The sequence below is a fragment of the Mesoplodon bidens genome (assembly GCF_964165515.1).
Source record: "Mesoplodon bidens genome assembly, chromosome: 14".
Lineage (NCBI taxonomy): Eukaryota > Metazoa > Chordata > Mammalia > Artiodactyla > Ziphiidae > Mesoplodon > Mesoplodon bidens.
In genome coordinates this window covers 12809724-12836566 of record NC_138170.1, presented here as the reverse complement: position 1 = coordinate 12836566, position 26843 = coordinate 12809724, and the positions used below count along the sequence as shown (strand labels likewise).

General features: G+C 39.7%; 1 protein-coding gene across 2 annotated transcripts in view; it reads right to left on the bottom strand.

Moving 5' to 3' along the window:
* ANAPC1 (anaphase promoting complex subunit 1) overlaps window positions 1-23436 on the bottom strand; it is a 100183-nt gene extending 76747 nt beyond the window's left edge. For both annotated transcript variants that reach the window (XM_081254227.1, XM_081254226.1), the window contains exons 1-13: window positions 23186-23436; window positions 20695-20931; window positions 19534-19695; window positions 17611-17662; window positions 16930-17030; window positions 16267-16349; window positions 15094-15167; window positions 12988-13133; window positions 12540-12760; window positions 11615-11824; window positions 9112-9207; window positions 881-971; window positions 713-778 (exon numbers count right to left, since the gene is read on the bottom strand). In XM_081254227.1, coding sequence (XP_081110353.1) covers window positions 713-778; window positions 881-971; window positions 9112-9207; window positions 11615-11824; window positions 12540-12760; window positions 12988-13133; window positions 15094-15167; window positions 16267-16349; window positions 16930-17030; window positions 17611-17662; window positions 19534-19695; window positions 20695-20907 — 1515 coding nt within the window. In that variant the 5' untranslated portion in view covers window positions 20908-20931; window positions 23186-23436. The remainder of the gene's footprint in view (window positions 1-712; window positions 779-880; window positions 972-9111; window positions 9208-11614; window positions 11825-12539; window positions 12761-12987; window positions 13134-15093; window positions 15168-16266; window positions 16350-16929; window positions 17031-17610; window positions 17663-19533; window positions 19696-20694; window positions 20932-23185) is intronic.
* Window positions 23437-26843: the final 3407 nt, after the last annotated feature.

Genomic DNA, 26843 nt, shown 5'->3' with positions numbered 1-26843 from the left:
GTTCGCTTCATTATCCTTCAAACTGTGTGTATTTAAATTTCATAATTTAAATTTGTAAAATTTACATTATTCTGTATGTAAAGTTCACAACTGTTTAAAAAGACACAGACAACATATATAATATACATCTTTTTTTTTTTTTTGCGGAATGCGGGCCTCTCACTGTTGTGGCCTCTCCCGTTGCGGAGCACAGGCTCTGGACGCGCAGGCTCAGTGGCCACGGCTCAGGGGCCTAGCCGCTCCGTGGCATGTGGGATCTTCCTGGACTGGGGCACGAACCTTTGTCCCCTGCATCGGCAGGCGGACTCTCAACCACTGCGCCACCAGGGAAGCCCTATAATATACATTTAATACAATGAAACTTTACTAAAACTTTGAGACTTAAGAAAGCTACCCATACATCAATTTCAAAACTATATTCTTTATAAAACGTCAATTGACTTTCTTCTTTTTTTTAAATCATCTATATTCATTAAAGTTTCCCCAACTGCCCTGTTTTCATAGTGCCAATCCATCTAATGACAGTGATCTTAGACCTTCAAATAAGGCCCAACCTAAATTGAAGGCTTCACTGTCAACTCTTACAAGAATCTTCTGCCAAATTCTATAGACAGGAGGTAACAAATTTTAAATATCAAACTAAAGTAACATTAAAAAATAATAATTAAGGAAGTAGTCCTACTAAAAGCATGAAATGCTATTTATTACTTACCCGAACCACTCCTGTGTACAGCACCAGGTTTCCACTGCCTTCCAGGACCAGCATAGTGTCTATCTTCTAAAAAAAAAAAAAAAAAAAGGCAAAACTTTTATTTTCTGATCTGTGCAAATTATAAAGCACAACGACTTTCAACTTCTCAAGAAATGTGCCTGCATTTACCTCCACTGGAGCTGCATCCTTTGCCTGTATGTTGGTGACGGAGCCAAAGATGAGCTGGGTTTTATCATTACTCTCTTGAAACTTTACACATCTAAATATTCAAATTAAAAAAGAAATACACTATTGATATATGCAACAACCTGTACTGATCTCAAGGGTATTATACTAACTGTAAAAAGCCAATTTCAAAGGTTACTTACTGTATGATTCCATTTATAAAACATTTTCAAATGACAAAATTATAGAGATGGAGAACAGATTAGTGGTTGCCAGGGATTGCGGACTGTGGTAGATGGGTGTGGTGTATGTGACTCTAAAGTGGTTAGCATGAGGGAGATCTGTGAGGTGATAAAGAAGTTCTGAATCTTGACTGGGATGTTTGCACAAATCTACACGTGATAAAATTTCATGGACTCATATACACACACAAATGAGTACACGTAAAACTGAAGAAGTTTGAATGAGGCCCATTGACTGTACTGATGTCAATTTCCTTGTTTTAACAATGCACTATAGATAGATATGTAAGATGTTACCTCTGGGGGAAAAAGTGCAGGCTACACAGGACCTCTACTACTTTACAACATCCTGTGATCTATAATAATTTCAAAATTAAAGGTCAATAAATTGGTAAACATATAAATACACATTTTACCTAAGAAGATAAATGAATGGCTAATAAGCACGAGAAGATACTCAACATCATAAGTCATTAGGGAAATGCAAATTAAAAGCACTTCAGGAGCTTCCCTGGTGGCACAGTGGTTAAGAATCCACCTGCCAATGCAGGGGACACAGGTTCAATCCCTGGTCCAGGAAGATCCCACATGCCCCGAAGCAACTAAGCCCGTGCGCCACAACAGCTGAGTCTGCACTCTACAGCCCGCGTGCCACAACTACTGAAAACCACGTGTCTAGAGCCTGTGGCCTGCAACAAGAGAAGCCACCACAATGAGAAGCCCGTGCACCGCAAGAAGAGCAGCCCCTGCCACTCGCCACAACTACAGAAAGCCCACATGCAGCAACGAACACCCAATGCAGCAAATAAATAAATAAATAAATAAATAAATAAAAATTTAAAAAAACACTTCACACCCACCAGAAAGGCTATAATCAAAGAAAATGACAATATCAAATCTTGTCAGAAGGAACCAAGATGGTGGAGTAGAAGGATGTGCTCTCACTCCCTCTTGTGAGAAAACCAGAATCACAAATACCTGCTGGACAATCATCGACAGGAAGACACTGGAACTCACCAAAAAGATACCCCACATCCAAAGACAAAGGAGAAGCCACAGTGAGAGGGTAGGAGGGGCGCAATCAGTAAAATCAAATCCCGTAACTGCTGGGTGGGTGACTCACAAACAGGAGAACACTTATACCACAGAAGTTCACGCACTGGAGTGAAGGTTCTGAGCCCCACGCCAGGCTTCCCAACCTGGGGGTCTGGCAACGGGAGGTGGAGTTCCTAGAGAATCGAACTTTGAAGCCTAGTGGGATTTGATTTCAGGACTTGGACAGGACTGAGAGAAACAGAGGCTCCACTCTTGGAGGGCACACACAAAGTAGTGTGCACATCGGGAACCAGGGGAAGGAGCAGTGACCCCAGGGGAGACTGAACCAGACCTACCTGCTAGCGTTGGAGAGTCTCCTGCAGATGCAGTGGGTGGCTGGAGCTCACCGTGGGGACAAGGACACTGGCGGCAGAAGTTCTGGGAAGTACTCCTTGGCGTGAGCCCTCCCAGAGTCTGTCATTAGCCCCACCAAAGAGCGCAGGTAGGCTCCAGTGTTGGGTTGCCTCAGGCCAAACAACCAACAGGGAGAGAACCCAGGCCCACCCATCAGCAGTCCAGTGAATTAAAGTTTTACTGAGCTCTGCCCACCAGAGCAACAGTCAGCTCTACCCACCACCAGTCGCTCCCAGTCAGGAAACTTACACAAGCCTCTTAGATAGCCTCATCCACAGAGGGCAGACAGCAGAAGCAAAAAGAACTACAATCCTGCAGGCTGTGGAACAAAAACCACATTCACAGAAAGACAGACAAAATGAAAAGGCAGAGGACTATGTACCGGATGAAGGAACAAGATAAAACCCCAGAAAAACAACTAAATGCAGTGGAGATAGGCAACCTTCCAAAAAAAAAAGAATTCAGAATGATGATAGTGAAAATGATCCAGGACCTCAGAAGCAGAATGGAGGCAAAGATCTAGAAGATGCAAGAAATGTTTAACAAAGACCTGGAAGAATTAAAGAACAAACAAACGGAGATGAACAATACAATAACTGAAATAAAAAACTACACTAGAAGGAATCAATAGCAGAATAACTGAGGCAGAAGAACGGATAAGTGACCTGGAAGACGGAATGGTGGAATTCACTGCTGTGGAACAGACTAAAGAAAAAAGAATGAAAAGAAATGAAGACAACCTAAGAGACCTCTGGGACAACATTAAACTCAACAACATTCGCATTATAGGGGTCCGAGAAGGAGAAGAGAGAGAGAAAGGACCAGAGAAAATATTTGAAGAGATTATAGTCGAAAACTTCCCTAACATGGGGAAGGAAATAGCCACCCAAGTCCAGGAAGCGCAGTGAGTCCCATACAGGATAAACCCAAGGAGAAACACACCAACACACACAGTAATCAAACTGGCAAAAAAAGGGCTTCCCTGGTGGCGCAGTGGTTGAGAGTCCGCCTGCCGATGCAGGGGACACGGGTTCGTGCCCCGATCCGGGAAGATCCCGCGTGCCGCAGAGTGGCTGGGCCCGTGAGCCATGGCCGCCGAGCCTGCGCGTCTGGAGCCTGTGCTCCGCAACGGGAGAGGCCACAACGGTGAGAGGCCCGCGTACCGCAAAAAAAAAAAAAAATTGGCAAAAATAAAAGGTAAAGAAAAATTATTGAAAGTGGCAAGGGAAAAACGACAAATAACGCACAAGGGAACTACCATAAGGTTAACAGCTGATCTCTCAGCAGAAACTATACAAGCCAGAAGGAAGTGGCATGATACAGTGAAAGTGATGAAAGGGAAGAACCTGCAACCAAGACTACTCTACCCAGCAAGGATCTCATTCAGATTTGATGGAGAAATCAAAAGCTTTACCGACAAGCAAAAGCTAAGAGAATTCAGCACCACCAAACCAGCTCTACAACAAATGCTAAAGGAACTTCTCTAAGGGGGAAACACAAGAGAAGAAAAGGACCTACAAAAACAAACCCAAAGCAATTAAGAAAATGGTCATAGAAACATACATATCGATAATTACCTTAAACGTGAATGGATTAAATGCTCCAGCCAAAAGACACAGGCTTGCTGAATGGATACAAAAACAAGATCCATATATACGCTGTCTACAAGAGACCCATTTCAGACCTAGGGACACATACAGACTGAAAGTGAGGGGATGGAAAAAGATATTCCATGCAAATGGAAATTAAAAGAAAGCTGGAGTAGCAATACTCATATCACATAAAACAGACTTTATTTTTTTATTTTTTTGGCAGTACATGGGCCTCTCACTGTTGTGGGCTCTCCCGTTGCAGAGCACAGGCTCCAGACACGCAGGCTCAGTGGCCATGGCTCACAGGCCCAGCCACTCCACGGCATGTGGGATCTTCCCGGATCGGGGCACGAACCCGTGTCCCCTGCATTGGCAGGCGGACTCTCAACCACTGCACCACCAGGGAAGCCCCAAAACAGACTTTAAAATAAAGAATGTTACAAGAGACAAGGAAGGACACTACATAATGATCAAGGGATCAATCCAAGAAGAAGATAATAACAATTATAAATATATATGCACCCAACATAGGAGCACCTCAATACATAAGGTATCTGCTAACAGCTATAAAAGAGGAAATCGACAGTAACACAATAATAGTGGGGGACTTTAACACCTCACTTACACCAATGGACAAATCAACCAAAATGAAAATAAGTAAGGAAACAGAAGCTTTAAATGACACAACAGACCAGATAGATTTAACTGATATTTATAGGACATTCCATCCAAAAACAGCAGATTACATTTTCTTCTCAAGTGCGCACGGAACATTCTCCAGGATACATCACATCTTGGGTCACAAATCAAGCTTCAGTAAATTTAAGAAAATTGAAATCATATCAAACATCTTTTCTGACCACAACGCTATGAGATTAGAAATGAATTACAGGGAAAAAATTTAAAAAACAAAAACACATGGAGGATAAATAACACATTACTAAATAACCAAGAGATCACTGAAGAAATCGAAGAGGAAATCAAAAAATAACTAGAGACAAATGACAATGAAAACAGGATGATCCAAAACCTATGGGATGCAGCAAAAGCAATTCTAAGAGGGAAGTTTATAGCTATGCAAACCTCAAGAAACAAGAAAAATCTCAAATAAACAATCTAACCTTATGCCTAAAGGAACTAGAGAAAGAAGAACAAACAAAACCCAAAATTAGCAGAAGGAAAGAAATCATAAATATCAGAGCAGAAATAAATGAAATAGAAACAAAGGAAACAATAGCAAACATCAATAAAACTAAAAGCTGGTTCTTGGAGAAGATAAACATAATTGATAAACCATTAGCCAGATTCATCAAGAAAAAAAGGGAGAAGACTCAAATCAGTAAAATTAGAAATGAAAAAGGAGAAGTTACAACAGACACTGCAGAAATACAAAGCATCCTAAGAGACTACTACAAACAACTCTATGCCAATAAAATGGACAACCTGGAAGAAATGGACAAATTCTTAGAAAGATATAATTTTCCAAGACTGAAACAGGAAGAAATAGAATATATGAACAGACCAATCACAAGTAATGAAATTGAAACTGTGATTAAACATCTTCCAACAAACAAAAGTCCAGGACCAGATGGCTTCATAGGTGATTCTATCAAACACTTAGAGAAGAGCTAACACGATCCTTCGCAAACTCTTCCAAAAAATTGCAGAGGAAGGAACACTACCAAACTCATTCTATGAGGCCACCATCACACTGATACCAAAACCAGACAAACATACTACAAAAAAAGAAAATTACAGACCAATATCACTGATGAATATAGAGGCAAAAATCCTCAACAAGATACTAGCAAACAGAATCCAACAACACATTAAAAGGATCATACACCATGATCAAGTGGGGTTTATCCCAGGGATGCAAGGATTCTTCAATATACGCAAATCAATCAATGTGATACACCATATTAACAAACTGAAGAATAAAAACCATATGATCATCTCAATAGATGCAGAAAAAGCTTCTGACAAAATTCAACACCTACTTATGATAAAAACTCTCCAGAAAGTGGGCATAGAGGGAACCTACCTCAACATAATAAAGGCCATATATGACAAACCCACAGCAAACATCATTCTCAATGCTGAAAACATTTCCTCTAAGATCAGGAACAAGACAATGTTGCCCACTCTCACCACTATTATTCAACATAGTTTTGGAAGCTTTAGCAACAGCAATCAGAGAAGAAAAAGAAATAAAAGGAATCCAAATCGGAAAAGAACAAGTAAAACTGACACTGTTTGCAGATGACATGATACTGTACATAAAGAATCCTGAAGATGCTACTAGAAAACTACTAGAGTTAATCAATGAATTTGGTAAAGTAGCAGGATACAAAATTAATGCACAGAAATCTCTTGCATTCCTATACACTGATGATGAAAAATCTGAAAGAGAAAGTAAGGAAACACTCCCATTACCACTGCAACAAAAACAATAAAATACCTAGGAATAAACCTACCTAGGGAGACCAAAGACCTGTATGCAGAAAACTATAAGACACTGATGAAATTAAAGATGATACCAACAGATGGAGAGATATACCATGTTCTTGGATTGGAAGGATCAATATTGTGAAAATGACTAAACTACCCAAAGCAATCTACAGGTTTAATGCAATCCCTATCAAATTACCAATGGCATTTTTTACAGAACTAGAACAAAAAAATCTTAAAATTTGTATGGAGACACAAAAGACCCCGAATAGCTAAAGCAGTCTTGAGGGAAAAAAAACAGAGCGGGAGAAATCAGACTCCCTAACTTCAGACTATACTACAAAGCTACAGTAATCAAGACAATATGGTACTGGCACAAAAACAGAAACATAGATCAATGGAACAAGATAGAAAGCCCACAGATAAACCCACACACCTACGGTCAACTAATTTATGACAAAGGAGGCAAGGATATACAATGGAGAAAAGACAGTCTCTTCAATAAGTGTTGCTGGGAAAACTGGACAGCTACATGTAAAAGAATGAAATTAGAACACTCCCTAACACCATACACAAAAATAAACTCAAAATGGATTCAAGACCTAAATGTAAGACTGGACACTATAAAACTCTTAGAGGAAAACACAGGAAGAACACTCTTTGACATAAATCACAGCAAGATCTTTTTTGATCCACCTCCTAGAGTAATGGAAATAAAAACAAAAATAAACAAATGGGACCTAATGAAACTTAAAAGCTTTTGCACAGCAAAGAAAACCATAAACAAGATGAAAAGACAACCCCCAGAATGGGAGAAAATATTTGCAAACAAATCAACGGACAAAGGATTAATCTTCAAAATATATAAACAGCTCATGCAGCTCAATATTAAAGAAACAAACAACCCAATCCAAAAATGGGCAGAAGACCTAAATAGACATTTCTCCAAAGAAGACATACAGATGGCCAAGAGGCACATGAAAGGCTGCTCAACATCACTAATTATTAGAGAAATGCAAATCAAAACTACAATGAGGTATCACCTCACACCAGTTAGAATGGGCATCATCAGAAAATCTACAAACAACAAATGCTGGAGAGGGTGTGGAGGAAAGGGAACCCTCTTGCACTGTTGGTGGGAATGTAAATTGATACAGCCACTATGGAGAACAGTATGGAGGTTCCTTAAAAAACTAAAAATAGAATTACCATATGATCCAGCAATCCCACTACTGGGCATATACCCAGAGAAAACCATAATTCAAAAAGACACATGCCCCCCAGTGTTCATTGCAGCACTATTTACAATAGCCAGGTCATGGAAGTGACCTAAATGCCCATGGACAGACAAATGAATAAAGAAGTTGTGGTACATATATACAATGAAATTATTACTCAGCCATAAAAAGTAATGAAATTGGGTCATTTGTTGAGACGTGGATGGATCTACAGACTATCATACAGAGTGAAGTAAGTCAGAAAGAGAAAAACAAATATTGTATATTAACGCATGTATGTGGAACCTAGAAAAATGGTACAGATGTACCGGTTTGCAGGGCAGAATTTGAGACACAGATGTAGAGAACAAATGTATGGACACCAAGCGGGAAAGCCGCAGGGGTGTGGGGATGGTCGTGTGATGAACTGGGTGATTGGGATTGACATGTATACACTAATGCGTAAAAAATTGATGACTAATAATAACCTGCTGTATAAAAAAATAAATAAAATAATATTCAAAAATTAAAATCAGAAATCTTGTCAAGGATGAAGAAATTGGAACACTCAAACATTACTGGTGGGAATGTAAAATGGTACAGCTTATTTGGAAGACAAATTTAGCAATTTCTTTAAAAGTTTACAATGAATTTATCATTTGATCCACTCCTAGTTATCTACCTATCTATCTACATGAAATCATGTATGTCCACACAAAGGCTTTGGCTCCAATTTTCATAATGCCATAATTCACAATGGTCAAAAAAGTGGAAACAAACCAAATGCCCATCAACTAATGACTAGATAAACAAAATGTGGTATATTTATACTACACAGCAAGAGGAATAAAATATTTATACATGTTACAACATGGTAGGCCCTAAGAAACATGCTAAGTGAAAGAAGGCGGACACAAAAAAACTATATATTGTATGATTCTATTTACATAAAATATCCAGAAAAGGCAAATCTGCAGAGGCAGAAAGCCTATATACTGGTTGCCTGAGGTTGGGAATGGGAACAGAGACTGAATGCAAGTCAAGCACAAGAGATCTTTTTAAAGTGATAGAAATTTTTAAAACTGGATTGTGGTGATGCTGCATAACTGTAAATTTACTAAAAATCATTAAACTATACACTTAAAACATGTTAATTTTATGGTATGTAAATTATTTCAATAAAGCTACTTAAGCCAAAAAAAAAAAAGAGAGAGAGAGAGAAAAAGAAAAAATAGTCCTAAGTTTATTTATACCAAATCAATGAGATACATAAATGCAGTTACCGTAACTGGAGCTGGGACTCTACTAAAAAGCACAAGAACTTCTGCCCACATAGGTCAGATGTAATAAAGACTTTTGAGGCCTGTGAATTTTTCTCCCTGTAACAGATACATTAAGAAAGAAACTGTTGGCACTCACTTAAAAATCTACCATAGTAATTATTAAAAGTCTTTGAAAATATTCTACAGGAAATACTACTTGGGCCAAGCAATAAGCTTGAAGACACAAAAGCACTTCTAAGAATTGAACTTTATGATCTCTAAGATTCCTTTCAGCTCTTTGACTCTGAGTCCACTACACAGCTTTTTTGGGGAAAAATTACAATAAATGTAATCATTACCAACAGACTTTTTAATTCCACATCATGCAAGCTGCCTACTGCTAAAGTAATGCAAACTTGAAGAGATCTTAGACCTCTTACAGGGTCTAAGGGGTCAGGCGTTTGATAACATGACCTCTCCAATCTATCCTCTCTCTCAGATTAGGCTCCACTTCATCCCTTTTTTTTTAACCCATACTCAAAAATTCTCTATTCTCAAATATTTCTTTGTAACTCTGTACATTAAGGATCTGCAATATATCCAACTTAGCAATAAGGTATTTAAAGACAAATGATTTTTAAATACAGGGAATTTTTATTCTATATATAAGGAATTTTTATTTTATAAGGAATTTTTATTTTATATATATAAAAATAGAACATACTTCAACACTGTACTCACATCTTTCCTTTCCTCCAACTGCCTATCCCTGACCGGCCAGCCTAAGAACATGCGCTTGTCTTTCTACTTGGATGTGGATAGCTTAAGGTCGTAGAGCCAGCTGTATTTTCAGTGCTTTCCCTGCTCTGGGTATATAGTCTTTTCATAGCCTACTCTCTCATATTAAAATGAGTCTCTAAATACAAAGATGGACTAAATATTAGATTATATAAAGGACTTACTGTTAATTTGGCTGGGTGTAAAAATGGTAGCATGGTTAGGTAAGAAAATGTCCTTACTTTTTAGAGAAACACACTTAGGTATTTAAGGGCAAAAATGAAGACTAATTTTCTCTAACATAGTTCAGGAAAAACAAAACTCTCCCTTGACCCTGAGATTCCCTCAGCTCGTTTTGTATCCTCATTCCCATTCAAAGGCAAACTCCTTGGACAGTCTGTATATCTATGTTCACCTCCTCGGTCCCCATTTACGTTTTCCACCCCATTCCACTCCACCCTAGACCCCCACCCCCCGGTGCTCTGGCCCAGGTCACCAGTGCCCTTGCCATCCAGGTACTGCCTCTCTGAGCTCACCAGCACCTGGCAACATTGGCACCTTCTTCTCAAAAGCCGCTTTTCCTGTGTTCCATGACATGTCCTGCTGCTTCCCCCACCTGACCTCTCCTGCTCTGTCTCTCTGCAGCGGCTTTAGCTCTTTTCACCCCTCCCAAATCTTAAGTTTCCAAGACTTTAGTCACTAGCCCTCTTCTGATTCTACACAGCCTGGTTTTAACTATTCGGAGGTCACAGACTCTGAGACTCGAATGAATGTTAAACCCTCTCCTAAAGAAAAGGCCTATACACCACACACACCCATGATGACTATCTTTGATTCGAGGGTTACCAGAAGCCCTGCAACTGCAAGCCCATCCACAGGCCCTCCTGGAACCCAACCTCTACACACTCCGTAAACTCCAATCCACCTGTCTTGCCTCAATCACCACTGATAGGTGACTGCTCTGACCCCTGAGTTTATGACCCATATATAAAGCACCTTCTTACAGCTCTCATCAAACAGAACAGCCCAAAAGGCCATCTCTCTCCACCTCCTCTTTCGCAGCCCTTTCCCCTCCTCCTGCACAAACAAATGGAGGGTATTTTTAATTCCCTGAACAAACCACACATTCACACTTGTGCACTTTTCTTCTGATCCCCTCTAACTACTGTGTACTGCCCCGCTTACCCACCCAGGAAGTACCTAGTCATCTTTCCAAAGACCTACCAGCAGATGAGCAGTGCCACCATCCTCCAGCTGTCTCTTTCTGAGGACAGGGACAGCAACTTATTTGCTGATAAACCATAGCCACTGGCATTGACTGAATGAATGATTAAAGAGAACATAAAAGGAGGAAGGTCACAAGCAACAGAGGTCTGAGTTGTGTTTCCCAGAAAAACAGCTGATACTCAACTAACATAAAGACAAAACTTAAGAAAAATGTTATAAATTCCCAAGTTTCCTAATCTACAGAAGTTAGTTGTCTCTCCCTAAAACATCAAACACCTCAAATCTGAGAGATTACTAAGTTACGCAAGAAATAGCAAATGACAAAAGAATATTTTTATGATCACCTTAATATCACTAACATCCTCTACTGAAACTGAGGTAGCCTTTAATACATATCTCTATGTATTTTAGAAATATTAATAACTGCTTATACTCAAAGGAAGCTTTACACAAAATGCCAAGTATTTTCTAAAACTTTTGGTATCATTTTTCTTTGAATATAAAAATATAAACTCCAAACCTTGTATTAGTAATCGTTTCTGTCCATAAATGGTCCATACAAAGTTCAGGAACAATTGGCTCTGTTTCTGGTGCAAGAAAGGAGCCATTAGAATTACTATTTGGAGAATGAGAAATACTGTGTCTCTTTGGAGATTGATTATGGCTTGAAAGGTTGAACCTTTGCACCCCTGAAAAAGAGTGCACTCCTAAGGCTGGAGAATGAGCACGACTGGAAAATAAAGAGAAAAGAGTGCACCACAATTAACGACGCAGGCTGATATAACACACTTTCTAATAAAGCTTTCCAAATTCTATGTACGGAGAGTATTCATACCATAAACCCAGTCAGAAATACAATTTTTTCAAAAAGGAGTAGCTACTTAAACGGTTTGTCAACATGCTTTATTATATTCTAAAGATTTAGAATTCCTGTTAGAATTCTTTTTTTTTTAACTGAAAATCAGTTCATTTTCTGCCTCAGAAAATCAATTATTTATATCAATATTATTCAAAAAAGTTGAAACTATGTTCCTATACATTCAAACATATACACACCAACAAAACTATGTCCCTATTGCACCAGACAGATATTAACAAAAACAAAAGAAAAGCTAATGCAAATTAAGACAAAAGAAAGGAGCACCGAAACATTTCTGTGATGAATATTCACAAACTGCTGCCGCTTAGTGGCAAGAATGAGGCACTCTTACAACAAGCACTGGCAGTTTCTAAATATGGCTCAGTGAAAAAGCAACACAGTAGGCCTGCAAGTCTTAGGAAAAATAGCACAACTGGAATAATGCTGTTTTCTCTAAAAGATACTCAGGATCTGTCAACAGAAATTTTAAATCCTTCAAATCACAAAAGAAAGTTTTAAAAGAAGGTATCTTTTTCTTGGGATGTCTTGTTTAAAGCAAGGAAATGCTTCCACACTTAATTCCCACCTGAGAGCTGCCATGTTGGAAATGGAAGGTGAGCGGGAGTGTAGGCTGGGCGAGGAGGTTGAGCGACTCTGGCTGTGGATGGAGGAGTAGTTCTGGAAGGGGGAAGCCACGGGGGAGTCTCCCCTGGAGAGGCTTCTGAGGTGTGCTGTGAGCGAGCTGCTGGTGGCCACATTCTGTGGGGTGCCCCCCTGTTCAGAGAACTTTAAAACAACATTCTCTTCCTTAAGTCAAAATGAAAAGGGGGAGGGGGCAGAAAATAATTAGATTAAAAGGGCAATTTCCTTGTGAGAATGCAGGGTAGTTGCCAGTCATTAAAGATATAATATATCTTTTTACCTAAGGCACTCAACCTATTTCACAAGTGATTCTTCTAAAAACCTGCAAAGTTTTTAGTATTAACTGAGGTAGTATCCTTTTCTATTAAGAAGTGATCTGCCTTTACCCTTACCTCTGTTTTGACTCTCCGGAGAGCCCACACAGAATGCAAACCTTGAACGGTGTCATAGGTCATTACAACGGAGGGATCAGTGTTGAGAAAAACAATTTTCATTGCATGATCTACAACATATTGTACCCGTGATGAACCAAAAAGACCTTAAAGACAGAATAGAAATGACCAGGTATAGAACAATGGACTTTTACAAGACTGTTGTTTATGAAGTGACTTCTTGCAATTCCTAAAGATAAAGAGAAATCAAGGCAATTAAGGCACAAAAATCTATTAATATATTATGTAATTAACCCTCAATTTTTAATAAATTTACTTTGGGCATCAATTCCTTTAAAATATATTAAAGATGAGAACGTTATGAGTTTTGATTTCACACACATGCAACTAAATGTTGAAGATTTGTGCTGACTAAACCATTAAATTCATCAGCCACAGGTAAAAGGTCCATGACTCATTTAATAACTGACTTATTCTTAAATTGCACTCAACCATTCGACCAAGTTTGACTTCCTTACTGGTTCTTTTCTTCTTCAAGAAATCTGTTCTCTACTATAACTATTCAAACAGTGTTGAACAGTACACTACTGTTTCTGCTTTTACTGGGTACACATGCAAAATAAGTTTTTTCCTAGTGAGTCCAGCTTTTACATCTACAGCACCATAAACTGGTTTCTATATCCTTATTTGAGGGTCTCCGAAATGCTTCCCTCTCAGTTAAAATACTGAAAAATTTTAAAAGAATTATTTTATAAAAGGAGTACTTTATAAAGAAAGAAATAAAAATCATCCATAATTCCACTCAAAATAACCTCTACTAATATATTTGGGAGCACTCCTCTGAGTTTTTTTTTTTCCTATACAGACATATTTTTTATGTTCTTACAAAATTAGGATGATATTGCAGTTAGTTTTGTACCTTACTTAACATTATGAATAAGCAATTCCTGAGGTCATTAAATATTATTCAAAAACATGATCAATAATGGCTGCATACCATTCAATCACACACTCTGACATGTTTTTTTAGGTTGTTTGTAGTTGTTAACAGTATAATATAGAATTATCAATAAACTTTTTCTGTCAAAGGCCAAAGAGTAAATAGTTTAGGCTTTGCAGACATACTGACTCCTTAGCATAATATTTTTGTTTTCTACAACCTTTTAAAAAGGTAAAAACCACTCTTGGCTCTTAAGCCTTAGAAAAATAAACTGGATTTAGCCCCCAGGCTGTAGTGTGCCAAGCCCTGATACAGAAGATAAAAACCTCAGTGGTATTTCAGAATATATACTTGGGATAAAGTCCTTAAAGTAAAGCTGGTCAAAGAATATAAATATTTTTTTTTTAGCCTTCAAGTCCTCATTATTCATAATAGCCTATGTTTGGTCACATTTAAAATTTTAAAACAAGCATCTAGAAATACCTCTAGGAACTATTAAAAGTCTGAGTCCCAGCAAATCATGTTATTATGAGCAGGGAAAATGAAATATTAAAAATTTCCAAAGTAAAGGTCTAAGGCCCTACATTACTTTTTTCTAAAAAAAGGAAACGATTTTAGTTTATCTAAGCATTGTTCATTTACTTACTAATTACTAAGGAACAAAGTCCAGAGTCATCTACAGGTAAGTTAGAAAATATATCAGTATTTCTGGTTGAGGTATAGGCTCTATTTTTACTAAAAGAATAGCTGTTGGGCTTCCCTGGTGGCGCAGTAGTTGAGAGTCCGCCTGCCGATGCAGGGGATGCGGGTTCGTGTCCCGGTCCGGGAAGATCCCACGTGCCGCGGAGCGGCTGGGCTCGTGAGCCATGGCCGCTGAGCCTGCGCGTCCGGAGCCTGTGCTCCGCAACGGAAGAGGCCACAACAGTGAGAGGCCCGCGTATCGCAAAAAAAAAAAAAAAAAAAAAAAAAAAAAAGCTGTTAAAACAATTAATACCAGGGTATTCAATGAATTAATTAATATGAATTATTTTCATAATAAGAGTTATTTTTAAATGCTTAAATTATTTTTATAAAACAAATCTAATTTTCATAAGCTCCTTTATTTCCTCCCCAGCCCCAAACTCAAAAGAGAGAATACATAAAAGAATTTATAAAAATACACTTACTTCCAGATTTACAAACAAGAGGTGTAATTTCATCTAGTGGATGCAGCATGCTGAACATGGTGGGTAGAGGTTCTCTAGTAAAGAACAAATAAACAATCACCAACACAAGATGACTCCATCTGTGCACAAATTTTGTACTTTCCTTGCAAAGAAATGTCTTCTGCAGATTACACTAACAACTAGAAACCTACCATCTCAAAAAGCAACCCTCTAAAAACTTTTGACCTACTGTTTTTCACAGTATCTTCTATTTTATTCCTAGAAATCTTTCTTCTTATGCAGGGTAAATTTGCTCACGCACGCGCACGCGCGCGCACACACACACACACACACACACACGGAACTCTGTAGCCCAGGGAGTATCCGTGAGCAGCAGTCAACACCTTTCAGAACAAACAGAGTGATGGGCATAAGGCAGTCTTTTTATTTTTTAAACCTCTCTTAGTGGCAGTGTGTCTCTAACAGCTAGGAAAGAAATTTAGTCTTCTAGACCTATTGACAAAAGAGAGTATTTAAAAAAAAAAAGAAGAAACACTTCAAGTAAATAAAATGGCTGCATTTCCTTAAGGAGTGACTGAAAAAAGGAAAAAACAGACCTTCTATCTAAACACAGAGAGAGATTAAAATCTATAAGCAATTTTCTTAAAACTCAGTGTCTACTACTTGCACCACAGTGACAGGTACTGTATGTTCCTGACCTTCAATGAGCTCACAGCTGATTAGGGAGACAAAGTAAACACACTATAATTTATTACGCACCTAAGACATAAGAAGCCCTATGTCAGAGATTATATACATTAGCTTGTTAAATCACTGCATAAATCCTAAGAAATAAATGACAGTATTATTCCTGTAACAGATAAGGAAACTAAAGCCACAGCTAATGATTTGCCCAAAGTAACATGATGGAAAAAATGGCAGAGTTAAGAATTGAGTTTTGTTATCTTTAAGCCAAGTGTTCGCTCAATTTTACTACTTGGGGAAAAAAGCTGTATATAATTAAGAGCTAAGTGAGAAGTAGAACTCGTAAGGGTACAACGCTGAAATGAGAGAAAAAGGCATCTACCTGTGCTGACAGCATGGAAATTATCATCATCCCAAACTTTTGGGGAAACAATTTTACCTTAGAACCAACCAAAAAAGGCCCAAGGAATCATATTCTGACCTGCATACCTGGGTGGGCCTGGAGGAACCTCATGTGAAGAGCTGCTTCGTTCGAACAACAAGCCATACTTCGTGGGCCAAACATTTGCAACCTATTGGGTAAAAGGGTGAGGAAAAACACAGAAGTAAAAGAAACTATTCTTTATAACATGTTTTTACGAAACATTACAGAACATTAGATTTTCTTCCAATTTAATAAGAGTTTTGCAAAGTAACAATCATTAACTATAATTTTTTTAAGTGATTCTAACAAGTAAATCTAAGATAAAATCAAATCTAAGGAAGAGAAGTTCGACCTGAAATTCCTGCCAGAAGCTAATATCAGTACCAAAATGACAATGTGATTAAAGTGTAACAACAGCATTAGAGCATGAAAAAGATAATGAGAAACAGGAGAAAGACTAATATTGCTCAAGTGCTTGAATAAAACCAAAATGATTTCTTCTATGTCACTTAAACTGAAAAAAAACCTCTCAAAAAAGACTTCATAATTCACTTCACTAAATAATTTATTTTTAAGACAAAGGATGGAAATGGTAAGCCACTACAATTTTATTTCAGTAAAAATAACATTTTTGATTATAAGACATGAGAGTAGCAATACTTCTGAAACCAAATAATTCAAGAATATTCTCCAATAAAACACAAAAACACTGAAACACTCAAGTTTACCTGAAAAGGTAAAGAAGCTATGTAATCCTTTCCTTCTATGCTGTGCATGTTAATACATGAGCTTTGCAATATACATATGCATTTTTCTACTTCATCACTACCTGGAAAGAGAGAGTACAACAAGATATATGCATTGTTTTCAAAAAAAAATCCCAAAAATCATAAATTGCAATTCCCGGGACTTCCCTGGTGGCACAGTGGTTAAGAATCCGCCTGCTAAATGCAGGGGACACGGGTTCGAGCCCTGGTCCGGGAAGATCTCACATGCCGCGGAGCAACTAAGCTTGTGCAGCACAACTACTGAGCCTACGCTCTAGAGCCCGAGAGCCACAACTACTGAGGTCCAAGCGTCTAGAGCCCGTGCTCTGCAACAACAGAAGCCACCGCAATGAGAAGCCTACACACTGCAATGAAGAATAGCCCCTGCTCACCGCAACTAGAGAAAGCCCGCATGCAACAATGGAGACCCAACGCAGACATACATACATACATAAATAAATAAATAAATGTTTTTAAAATAAATAAATTGCAATTCCCAACAGCACAAATTCTTTAATGCACAATATAAAAATGCTTGCGCGAATCCACCATTATTAGTGGCTTACTTATTTTGAATGAAAAAAATGAGATAAACATTTGGAATCATCATAAGATCAAATAAAATTTCAAAAAGAAACTTACTGTAGTCCTTTTCAGACTTATCCTGTGATATAATGAAGTCACACCACAATGCCTAAAATCAAAACAAAATGCTTACCTAAGAAAATTACATCTAAATAATAACCTATTAACTAATGGTATCTAAATAATAGTGTCACCTACATAACGGTCCCTCCTCATCAGCTCAACACATATACCATGGGAACAAAGAAAAATAAGATAAAATTAGACTAATTAATGATAACTATCTTAAGGAAAGATAAACTATGCTTTCAAATAAAAAGAAAAGGGAAAACAAAATCAAGAAACCTACTAGATAGAAGCGTTGCAGCAAAAGTGAATTCAAATAGTGGTTCAACCTATCGTAAACCCTATATCCTATACAAAGCTAAAGATAATCAGAAGAGTTGAAAATTGCCAAGCTATTTTATAATCTCCAAACTTACCTAATCTTATCATTCTTTGACTAGCCAGAAAGAATATTTAGAAAAACATTTCCCTTTCTTAAGGGCCCATCTTAAAAATATATATACAAACTAGGAAAAGCCATTAAACTTCACCTGGTATGCTTGACAATCACTTATTGAAATTTTTTAATGGCATTTTTATGTGTCTTTTTAATTGTGGTAAAATATACATAACATAAAATTTACCATCTTAACCATTTTTCAGTGGTATTAAATACATTCACAATGTTACAAGAGGGGGAAATTATCAGCAAAAAGAGCACTGGCTTCGACACTCCTGGATGGAAATGCTTTCACACATGTTCTCAAATTTGGGAATAATTCAGTTGACCCTTCCTAATAAATTGTTAGAAGAGTACAACACTCATCGGGAAATAGTTCATGAAAAAAAAAAAAAGCAGTATCGAGGTACGATTTCAGTGTCTACAAATGGGGAACTTCACATGAGTAAAAAGCTTCTAAAAACCTCCTGTCAGTAGCCTAACAATTACTGCAACCAACATAAATGTTTTCATTTCTCCCCCAACTTGATATTCTAAAAACTTTCAGTAAGAAAAGATGAAACAGTACAGTGAACATCTGTCTCACCTGAATTTTGCCGTACCTGTTTAAGGGCATTTGAGTACATGTGGAATTGCAGGGGACGGGGGCTATTTGAAAATTGCACACATCATGACACTTTACCCCAATCACTTCGTCATGCATTTCCTAAAACTAAAGATGTACTCCTATATACCCACAAAACCATCATCCCACCCGAGGAAAAATAATGTAATTTTCTTCTAGCACCTGATGTCCAGTCCATTTTAGCAAGTAATTCACAGGGTAATACCTTGGTGCCATGGTAATATCCTTTCACCCAAGAGTGTTAATATCCATTAACAACCCTTTTCTGAATCCGTTATTACATTGGAGGTTACAAAGTGGTGATTTTTTAACTCTACCCTTCTTTCTATATTTATTAGCTGGCATTCGTCCATAAATAAGGGTGTTCCTTCATTATCTTGAGATGAACTGCACGTCTTCCTAGAAAGGCAGGGCAAATGCTTAATTCCTTCCTTTTAATTACCGATTTTTATAATAGAGTTAGGTGTAATAGCCAACTGCAGTGACAACAAGTTAGTTTTTTTCTTTCTCTTCCTGATTATCACTAGGAACCAGATTTTTATTTATTGAATACTCTGCAATCAATTATAATCATCATGTGTTACAGTATTCTTTGTACCCTCAATGTCTCAGAAATTTTTATTGAGAATAACAAATTGAATTACTCAAGAATAGTGTTTAAAGACTATCATTAAATTGACAAAGGATGGTGTAAAAAAAGTGATGATACAGAAAACAAATGAAAGTTTTTAAATGGACACCCAGCTGCTGGGACCATTACACTGTTTTTATTATTTCTGTTAAATTTTAGGACAAAAAGTTTTTTAAGTGTTAAGTAGTCAATCAAACGCTAAAATTCAAATCAACTCACCTGTTGAACAGGACTGTCAACTGTAAACGCTTTATAAACGGCCAATGCCTGGCTTTTACTTCCTTTGCTCCAGATAACCATATTTCCAGCCACATAGAGTTCCTCATCGTAATCTACTTCTTCTCCAATTTCACTTACGCCTTTCCTTAACTGCCAGCTCTCCTTAAAAATTAACACATGTAGGACATGTTCAAGCACTCTTTTCCAAAGTATGGAGCAGGATTTATTAATTAAATCAAATAATCATTCAGAGACAAGTCTCCTACTCTCTCTTTGCCTGGGGAGTAAGACTCAATCTAAGCCCAATTCTTAGAAGCTTAGTGCCACTGACTGACAAAGTGGGGTGTGTGCATATGTGTATTATATACCTTACAGGATGTTTTATATTATACTACTCTATTATTTGCCCAAAATATAAACAAACAAAAATTATACCACATCTATAGATCCAAAAATGAAACCAACATGCTAGGGAAAGTAAAATGGTATATTAGGTGCACGGGGAAGTGATGGAGAGGGGGCAGGAAGGTGCACGTGGGAATCACTGGGGGAGTTTATTCACAGGGTAGATTTCCCTGCTTCACAACTAAATATACATTCACCTTCCTTCCCTTGTCCCACTCATCAAAATAAATGGGAGAGAGAAAGGTTCAGATTTCTAACTACACAGACTTCCTCTCCCTGAGATTTTGGTATCCCAAATGGAATGAAAGTGGAATAAGGTGGGAAAGACTGATTTTCTGACACACGCTAACACCTCATTCTCCTATTTAAGAACTAGTACTCTGTCTACTTATGTGGCATTTTTTTTGTCCTCAAGAAACATGTAAGTCTTTTTGCAGCAGGGACCATTTCTAACTCTACCATCTAATAATCAAACAACATGAAATCTGGTCCCCACATACTGAGGGAAGAGAAAGAGGTTTAGAATGGACCATAATCATAGTACTTATTATAAAACCATGAGTTATACGTCTAAATTAACGGTTATGACAGCATAATACAATGAAGTCATTATTTTAGTCTTGACTGAAATTACCAAATCTTAACCACTACCCTAGAAGTAGCATTATACTCATTTCTCAGTTGCAGGTAGCCTTAAATTACAAGTAGATCACAACATTCTATGTTTCAAAAATACAATGGGAAACTTAACGGAACCTTCTGTTTCTCGTGGATCGTAACCTCCTGAAGGGATCCCACCAAGCCAGCAGCACCATCAGAAGACCATAACTCCGACGCTGGCTGCAGCTGGCGAAGCTGAAGGTTCAAAGCATTAGGGTGGTGCTTGCAGTGGTCTCGACCAAATGGAACAAATTCCTGCAAATCCCCGGCTGCAATCATTGTTGCCCTTTCTTCATAGAAGTTCGACATGGGTTCCAAATATCAACATTATTTCTGTATGAATTCAAACACACTCTGGTCAGCTTCTGGAGTTAAAACCAGAATAAAATATCATAAAAGTTTACAGAAGAGTCATTAATCCTTAGATGAGTGTCAATCCTATTACACTGTAGGTGTACAAGTAATTATAACATCAAAGGTCATTCCAGATCTGACTCTCAGGTGATTACAGTTATTGCCACATTTTAGTTGGAGACTGATCAGTAGACGGTTACCACTGAAGGAAACCACTGGGTTGAGACAAGCACTTACATCCCACCACACCTATCCTATGTTTCCTACTACTATATGCTAGTTTTTCCACACTTCACATATGAAGTATTTAGACAAGTTGTACCTTATAGTCCCATGACTGCCCGACTTCTCAACATTTAAGGTCATTTCTGTTCAGCTGTTGGAAACTCATTTGAAAAGCACACCTCAAGGACCACTGGCATATTGGAATGAAACAAAAAAAAAAACCCACAAAAAACCACATATTACTTCTAATTTATCACAAGTTGAACTACTCATTTCAGCTGACCCATCCACAAAAAGACCTAATAAACTGTCAAATGTCACCAGTAGTTTTGACACCCCAGTCCACCTAAACATATGACTACAATCAATTCCAATTTGGGGTCCAAACACAGGAAACCAAGGCGTGAAGAACTCTGGCCATGGGATAGCCACACTTGCGGCAAATTTATGAGTCCTAGCTCTTAATTAACACAACCTATTACAGTACAGCTTATCACTATAAAGACGTGGCTGAGCTGTGGGTGGAACCATGCCCCTTTACTTCCAAAACATTTCTACATACAGTAGTTGACAGCTAGTAAAATTCACTGTATAATGTGGTATATAAGGTGGATGCCAGTTCTCTCTCCAAGAAAACACCTACACTAAAAATGGATTTTGTGGCATCACATTTAAGCTACGATCCTCAAACACAGATCAAAAGCAACATTTGACCACAGCACCATAGACAACTTTAAAGGGTTTGAAACGGCACTCACAATTAAAAGTTTAACTAAATTTGACTTATATTTCTCATCTGAGGTCTTTTTGGCATCAGTAGGGTTTTTTTTCTGCAATATCTCAAAGCCACTGTAGTTCCTATGCAGCTCCTCTAGGGTCAGTTATTTTCCTACGAATTAAATGCTATTCCTGACATAACCATATGCCACAATCAAAACACTTTTATTCTCCTCCCGCTAAAATTCAGAATTGAGAAGACCTGAACTTGGAATATAACTAAAACAGTACCTTATAAAACTTACAAGAAAAAAATAAAATTCAGCTGGTCTTCCTATATTCTAGTCAACAGGATAACCAACATTAAAAAACTTGCGAGTTCATCCGACTTCAGTTGTGCAATTTTGAAATGTTATCCTATTAAAACTTTGAGAGGGGCTTCCCTGGGGCGCAGTGGTTGAGAGTCCTCCTGCCGATGCAGGGGACGCGGGTTCGTGCCCCGGTCCGGGAAGATCCCACGTGCCGCGGAGCGGCTAGGCCCCGTGAGCCATGGCCGCTGAGCCTGCGCGTCCGGAGCCTGTGCTCCGCAACGGGAGAGGCCACAACAGTGAGAGGCCCGCGTACCGGGGGAAAAAAAAAAAAAAAAACTTTGAGAGAAAATTACAAAAGTACTAATTTTAGTTATTTTCACAGTACAACATCTTTTTGTACTAATTAAGGCGACACATTTAATACTTTTGCAATACCCCAAATTTTTATGTGTTTTTACTTATTAGGGGACAACATAAAGAGCTACAGATGAAAGTACTGTATTAAATTGATATGCTATAAAACAAGATATCAGCATTGCTTACTAGGAACAAAAACTACCCCGCCAGAGGTAACCATACAGTTGCCTCAAGAGTAAACCCAAATGCACACAGAAGACACCTTGAGTTGCGACTCCGCAAAAAGGCAGAGCTTCCCCGGCCTCTTTAGGGTCAGGTGAAACAGTCTAAGAGCCTGGGCCTCAGAACATCGTATCGGAGCGGCAAGGGGCTGATCTAGAAGCTGAGGCCCACACGGGACACCGCATTTAGCTCAGGAAGGAAGCCGGCGCAGAGTGGAGCAGGAAGGTGCACCCCGTAAAGCCCAGCCCACAAGCTTGGGTCCCCTTGGCTCTGGCGCCCGCTCAGGGCCCGCCCCGGGCTCCCAGCCCTCCGGGTCACCGCGCGCGGGTAGGCCTCGGGGCGCGTGAGAAGACTACCGGACAGGCGATGAACCACCAGGCGCTGCGAGCCCGGGCCCATACCTGTGTGACTCGGGACGCGTCAGGCGCGGCGAGCCCCGGCTGCTCCCCGGGGCGCGAGGGCCGAGGGGGCCCGAGGGTGGCGGCGGGGACGGTCACGGTGACTCCTCGGCCGCTGCAGCTTCTCATTCCCTCTCCCTCCCCTATTCCGGAGGAAGACTGGGCAGCAGCTGCGAACACGACTGCTAATGACAGGCAGGCATGCGGGAGAACCACTCAGGCGAGAGGTTCAAATGGACGCGTCCATGTTGACTTTCCCGTCCTGCTTCGCGCCGAGGCGGGGCTTCGCCGGGAGCGAGCGGCGTTCCCGCGGTCCTAGCGCCTCCGCAGTTGAACGAAGGAAGTGCAGGGAAGAATTTGCTGGGTATTTATTTGTACCTTCAGCCTGTACTGGGATAGGATCTTCCTGGCGTCCAGATCTTCTCCAGGTCATGTCAGTACGAGCCTGAACTGCCTCATAACTATGAATTAGAAGGTTTTCTGGCCAACTTCGCTCTCGCCTCCTGACCCCCAAATGGGAGGTATATGCCTCCAGGCTTGGGGCACGGTGGGGACTCTACTGATTTTCTCTCTTTACCAGTGCACTTTAACCTTTTGTGGGTCCGGACCTTTTGAAAAATGATGAAAGGTATAGAGGTCCTCATAAAAACGTTGCGTGTAATAATCTGAGCTTCACAGAGACTTCCCCTAGCAATTCATAGATCCAGGTTAAGAACCCCAGCTTTACCCCTCCCTCCCTGTCTGTGGATTCAACCGTACAATATCACACTTGTGGAAACTGTCTAACTCTGTTGAGCTCTAATCTCCCATTGAGTGGTGTCGCTATGTTAAAAGGATTGATAGGCGTCCTATTGCCTGAGAAATAAAGTTCAAATTCCTTATCCAGAAATATAAAGTTGCCTGAAACTTTATGTCTTCACTCAAATTTATCTCCTTAGGGTCTCCAAACACATCTTGCACTTCATGGTATCTTGGTATCTTGGCTCATTCTCATCTCTTTATTTGAAATGTCAACCTTCAGGGTTTAGTTCAAATGGCCTCTTTTCAGAAGGCTTTACTCCAACAGGAGGGAGCCTGCTGAGGACTGAATATTTGTGTGCCCTCCCCAAATTCCTATGTTGAAACCTAATGGCCTGTGTGATGATACTAGGAGGTGGGACTCTTAGGAAGTGCTTAGGTCATGAGGGTGGAGCCCTCATGAAAGGGATTAGTGCCCTTATGAAAGAGACCCCACAGAGCTCCTTGGCCCCTTCCACCAAATGAGGACACAGCAAAAAGACGGCTGTCAATGAACCAGGAAGCACAACCTCAGCAAACACTGAATCTGCTAGCACCATGATCTTGGAGTTTCCAGCCTCTAGAACTGTAAAGAATAAATGTTTGTTGTTCATAAGTTTATGGTATAGCAGCCCAAAAGGATCAAGATAGAACTTAGTCTATCTTAGGCTTTGAGACCAAAATATCCCCAGACATCCCTGCCCTGAGGGTACACATGAGGTCAAATTAACAATCAGATTAACAATGCTCTGCCTTTATCTTTTACCTATTTCCTCCTACAGGGCGCCCCCCCTCAGCCACTCCCCCTCTAACTCCTCTTCCTACCAGTCCTCTTCCTGACCTGGTCTTTCTGGGAGAAACAACATCAGGACATATCCCAGTTGCCTCTCAGCGTCTCTGAGTGCCACCCTCCACCTCTTGCCCCACCTCGGCCACCACCACGGCCTGACCATACATGGGCCCTCCTAGAGAAAGGGACACCATAGGCTGGTTCCACCAGCCCTGTCAGCCCCACTACCAGCCACTTGCCACAGAGGATGAGGCCCTCTGCCCTGGCTTTGCTGTGCCATCAGGCCATTGTCACACCCCTGGGGCACTGGCTTGGAGGGAACGCCTCCCCATGGGGTATGCAAGCTGATATAAGCCCAAAAGTGTAGGGAGAAAATTTAGATCAAGGCAAATTTTGTTCAAGAGGAGCAAGGCAGGAAGGAGCCAGAGACATAAATTCCCTTTTCTTTTCCCTCTGGTGGACTGTTCTACAGCATGGTTGCTTTGCACAGACTGCCAGACGTCCTCTGTGGCTGAGTGGGCGTGCCTGCCACGCAGTCAGCTGAGTTTTTGGCAGTGGCCAATGCAGTGCTTCTCATCCTTCCCTTGCCTTCATTCTCTCTATCGTGGGCTAAAGCATCAGCACTCATCAAATTTGCCTCCAGCTCTATATTTTAGAGAACACAGTCCACAAAGTGTGTCCTATGCTGCTTATTGTCCAGTCTGTGAATAGAGTTACTGAAAGGGTTTGCACAGCTCTTCCTCCTGGATGTTCCCTTGTTTGCCAATAAATTCTCTCCAGATGCCTCTCCGTGGCCTCTGCCTATGATGTTTTCCCAGGACTGGGGTTCCCTGAAACACAGGACTTTCCATTTTAAAACCAGACATCCCAAGCAAGCTGGGACCACTGGTCACCCTAATTTGCAGTCATAAGAGGCAGGTTTCGCATGCATTTGAGCAAAACCTTACCTTCTGGGACCTTGGGTAATGAACCCCGCAGCATATAAAACACAATGTCTTCTCTATTCAAACGTCTGGCTAGCCTGGCTGGCCCAAATATGTCTCACCGGTATTTGTAAAAACAGTTTCAACATTGGGGCAATATACAGCACTGCATTGAACAAACAGGAAGTCTAAACATCTAGGAAGTTAGAGGTTTTTTTCTTTTAATCAAAGCTTGTCCCATCTTAAAGGGGAATTTACTTTCCCAGTTTTAAATTTTCCCTTCTCAAAGAGATGGTTTACAATATTTTGAGTCCACAATGTAAATGCTACTTTTTCAAATCTCAGTAACCTACTTTGCCCTACAAAAACACAACAATTTTAGAGAGCTGTAATTAGAGATTAAATTGAGAGTAGGTGCCATGTGGAAACTCAACTAGATTCAACTCTCTGTTTTACAGAGGCAACTCTGAGGTTCATTTGCTTAGTACCTTTTGTATTAAGTTCTTGCTTCCCAATTCTGATTTTACCCAGCAATATTTTACTACTTTAAGCCTCTGGATCTCTTGGCTATAGATGCTAAATTAGTAGGCAGCAAGACTTGAATTAGTGACTGTAATGGACTTTTTCATAGCACAGTGAGTATGTTGTTATATGATACTGAATGGGGGCATTAGCTATAAATGGCACCAAGCAGTCATTCCCTGTATGGTAATGTAACCAGCAACAACTAAGGAAATACTTTCTAAAATCCCTCCATGATAAAGGTATCCTTTTTTATTTTTATTATTTTATAAATTTATTTATTTATTTATTTTTGTCTGCGATGGGTCTTCGATGCTGCGCGCGGGCTTTCTCTAATTGCGGCGAGTGGGGGTTACTCTTCGTTGAGGTTCATGGGCTTCTCATTGCAGTGGCTTCTCTTGTTGCAGAGCACAGGCTCTAGGCACGTGGGCTTCAGTAGTTGTGGCACACGGGCTCAGTAGTTGTGGTGCACGGGCTTAGTTGCTCCACGGCATGTGGGATCTTCCTGGACCAGGGCTCGAACCTGTGTCCCCTGCATTGGCAGGCGGATTCTTAACCACTGCACCACTAGGGAAGTCCCGATAAAGGTATTCTTAGCCATTGTGAGACTTTACCAGGTAAGGGTGGGTAGTTGAAGTTGGTAGAGAAA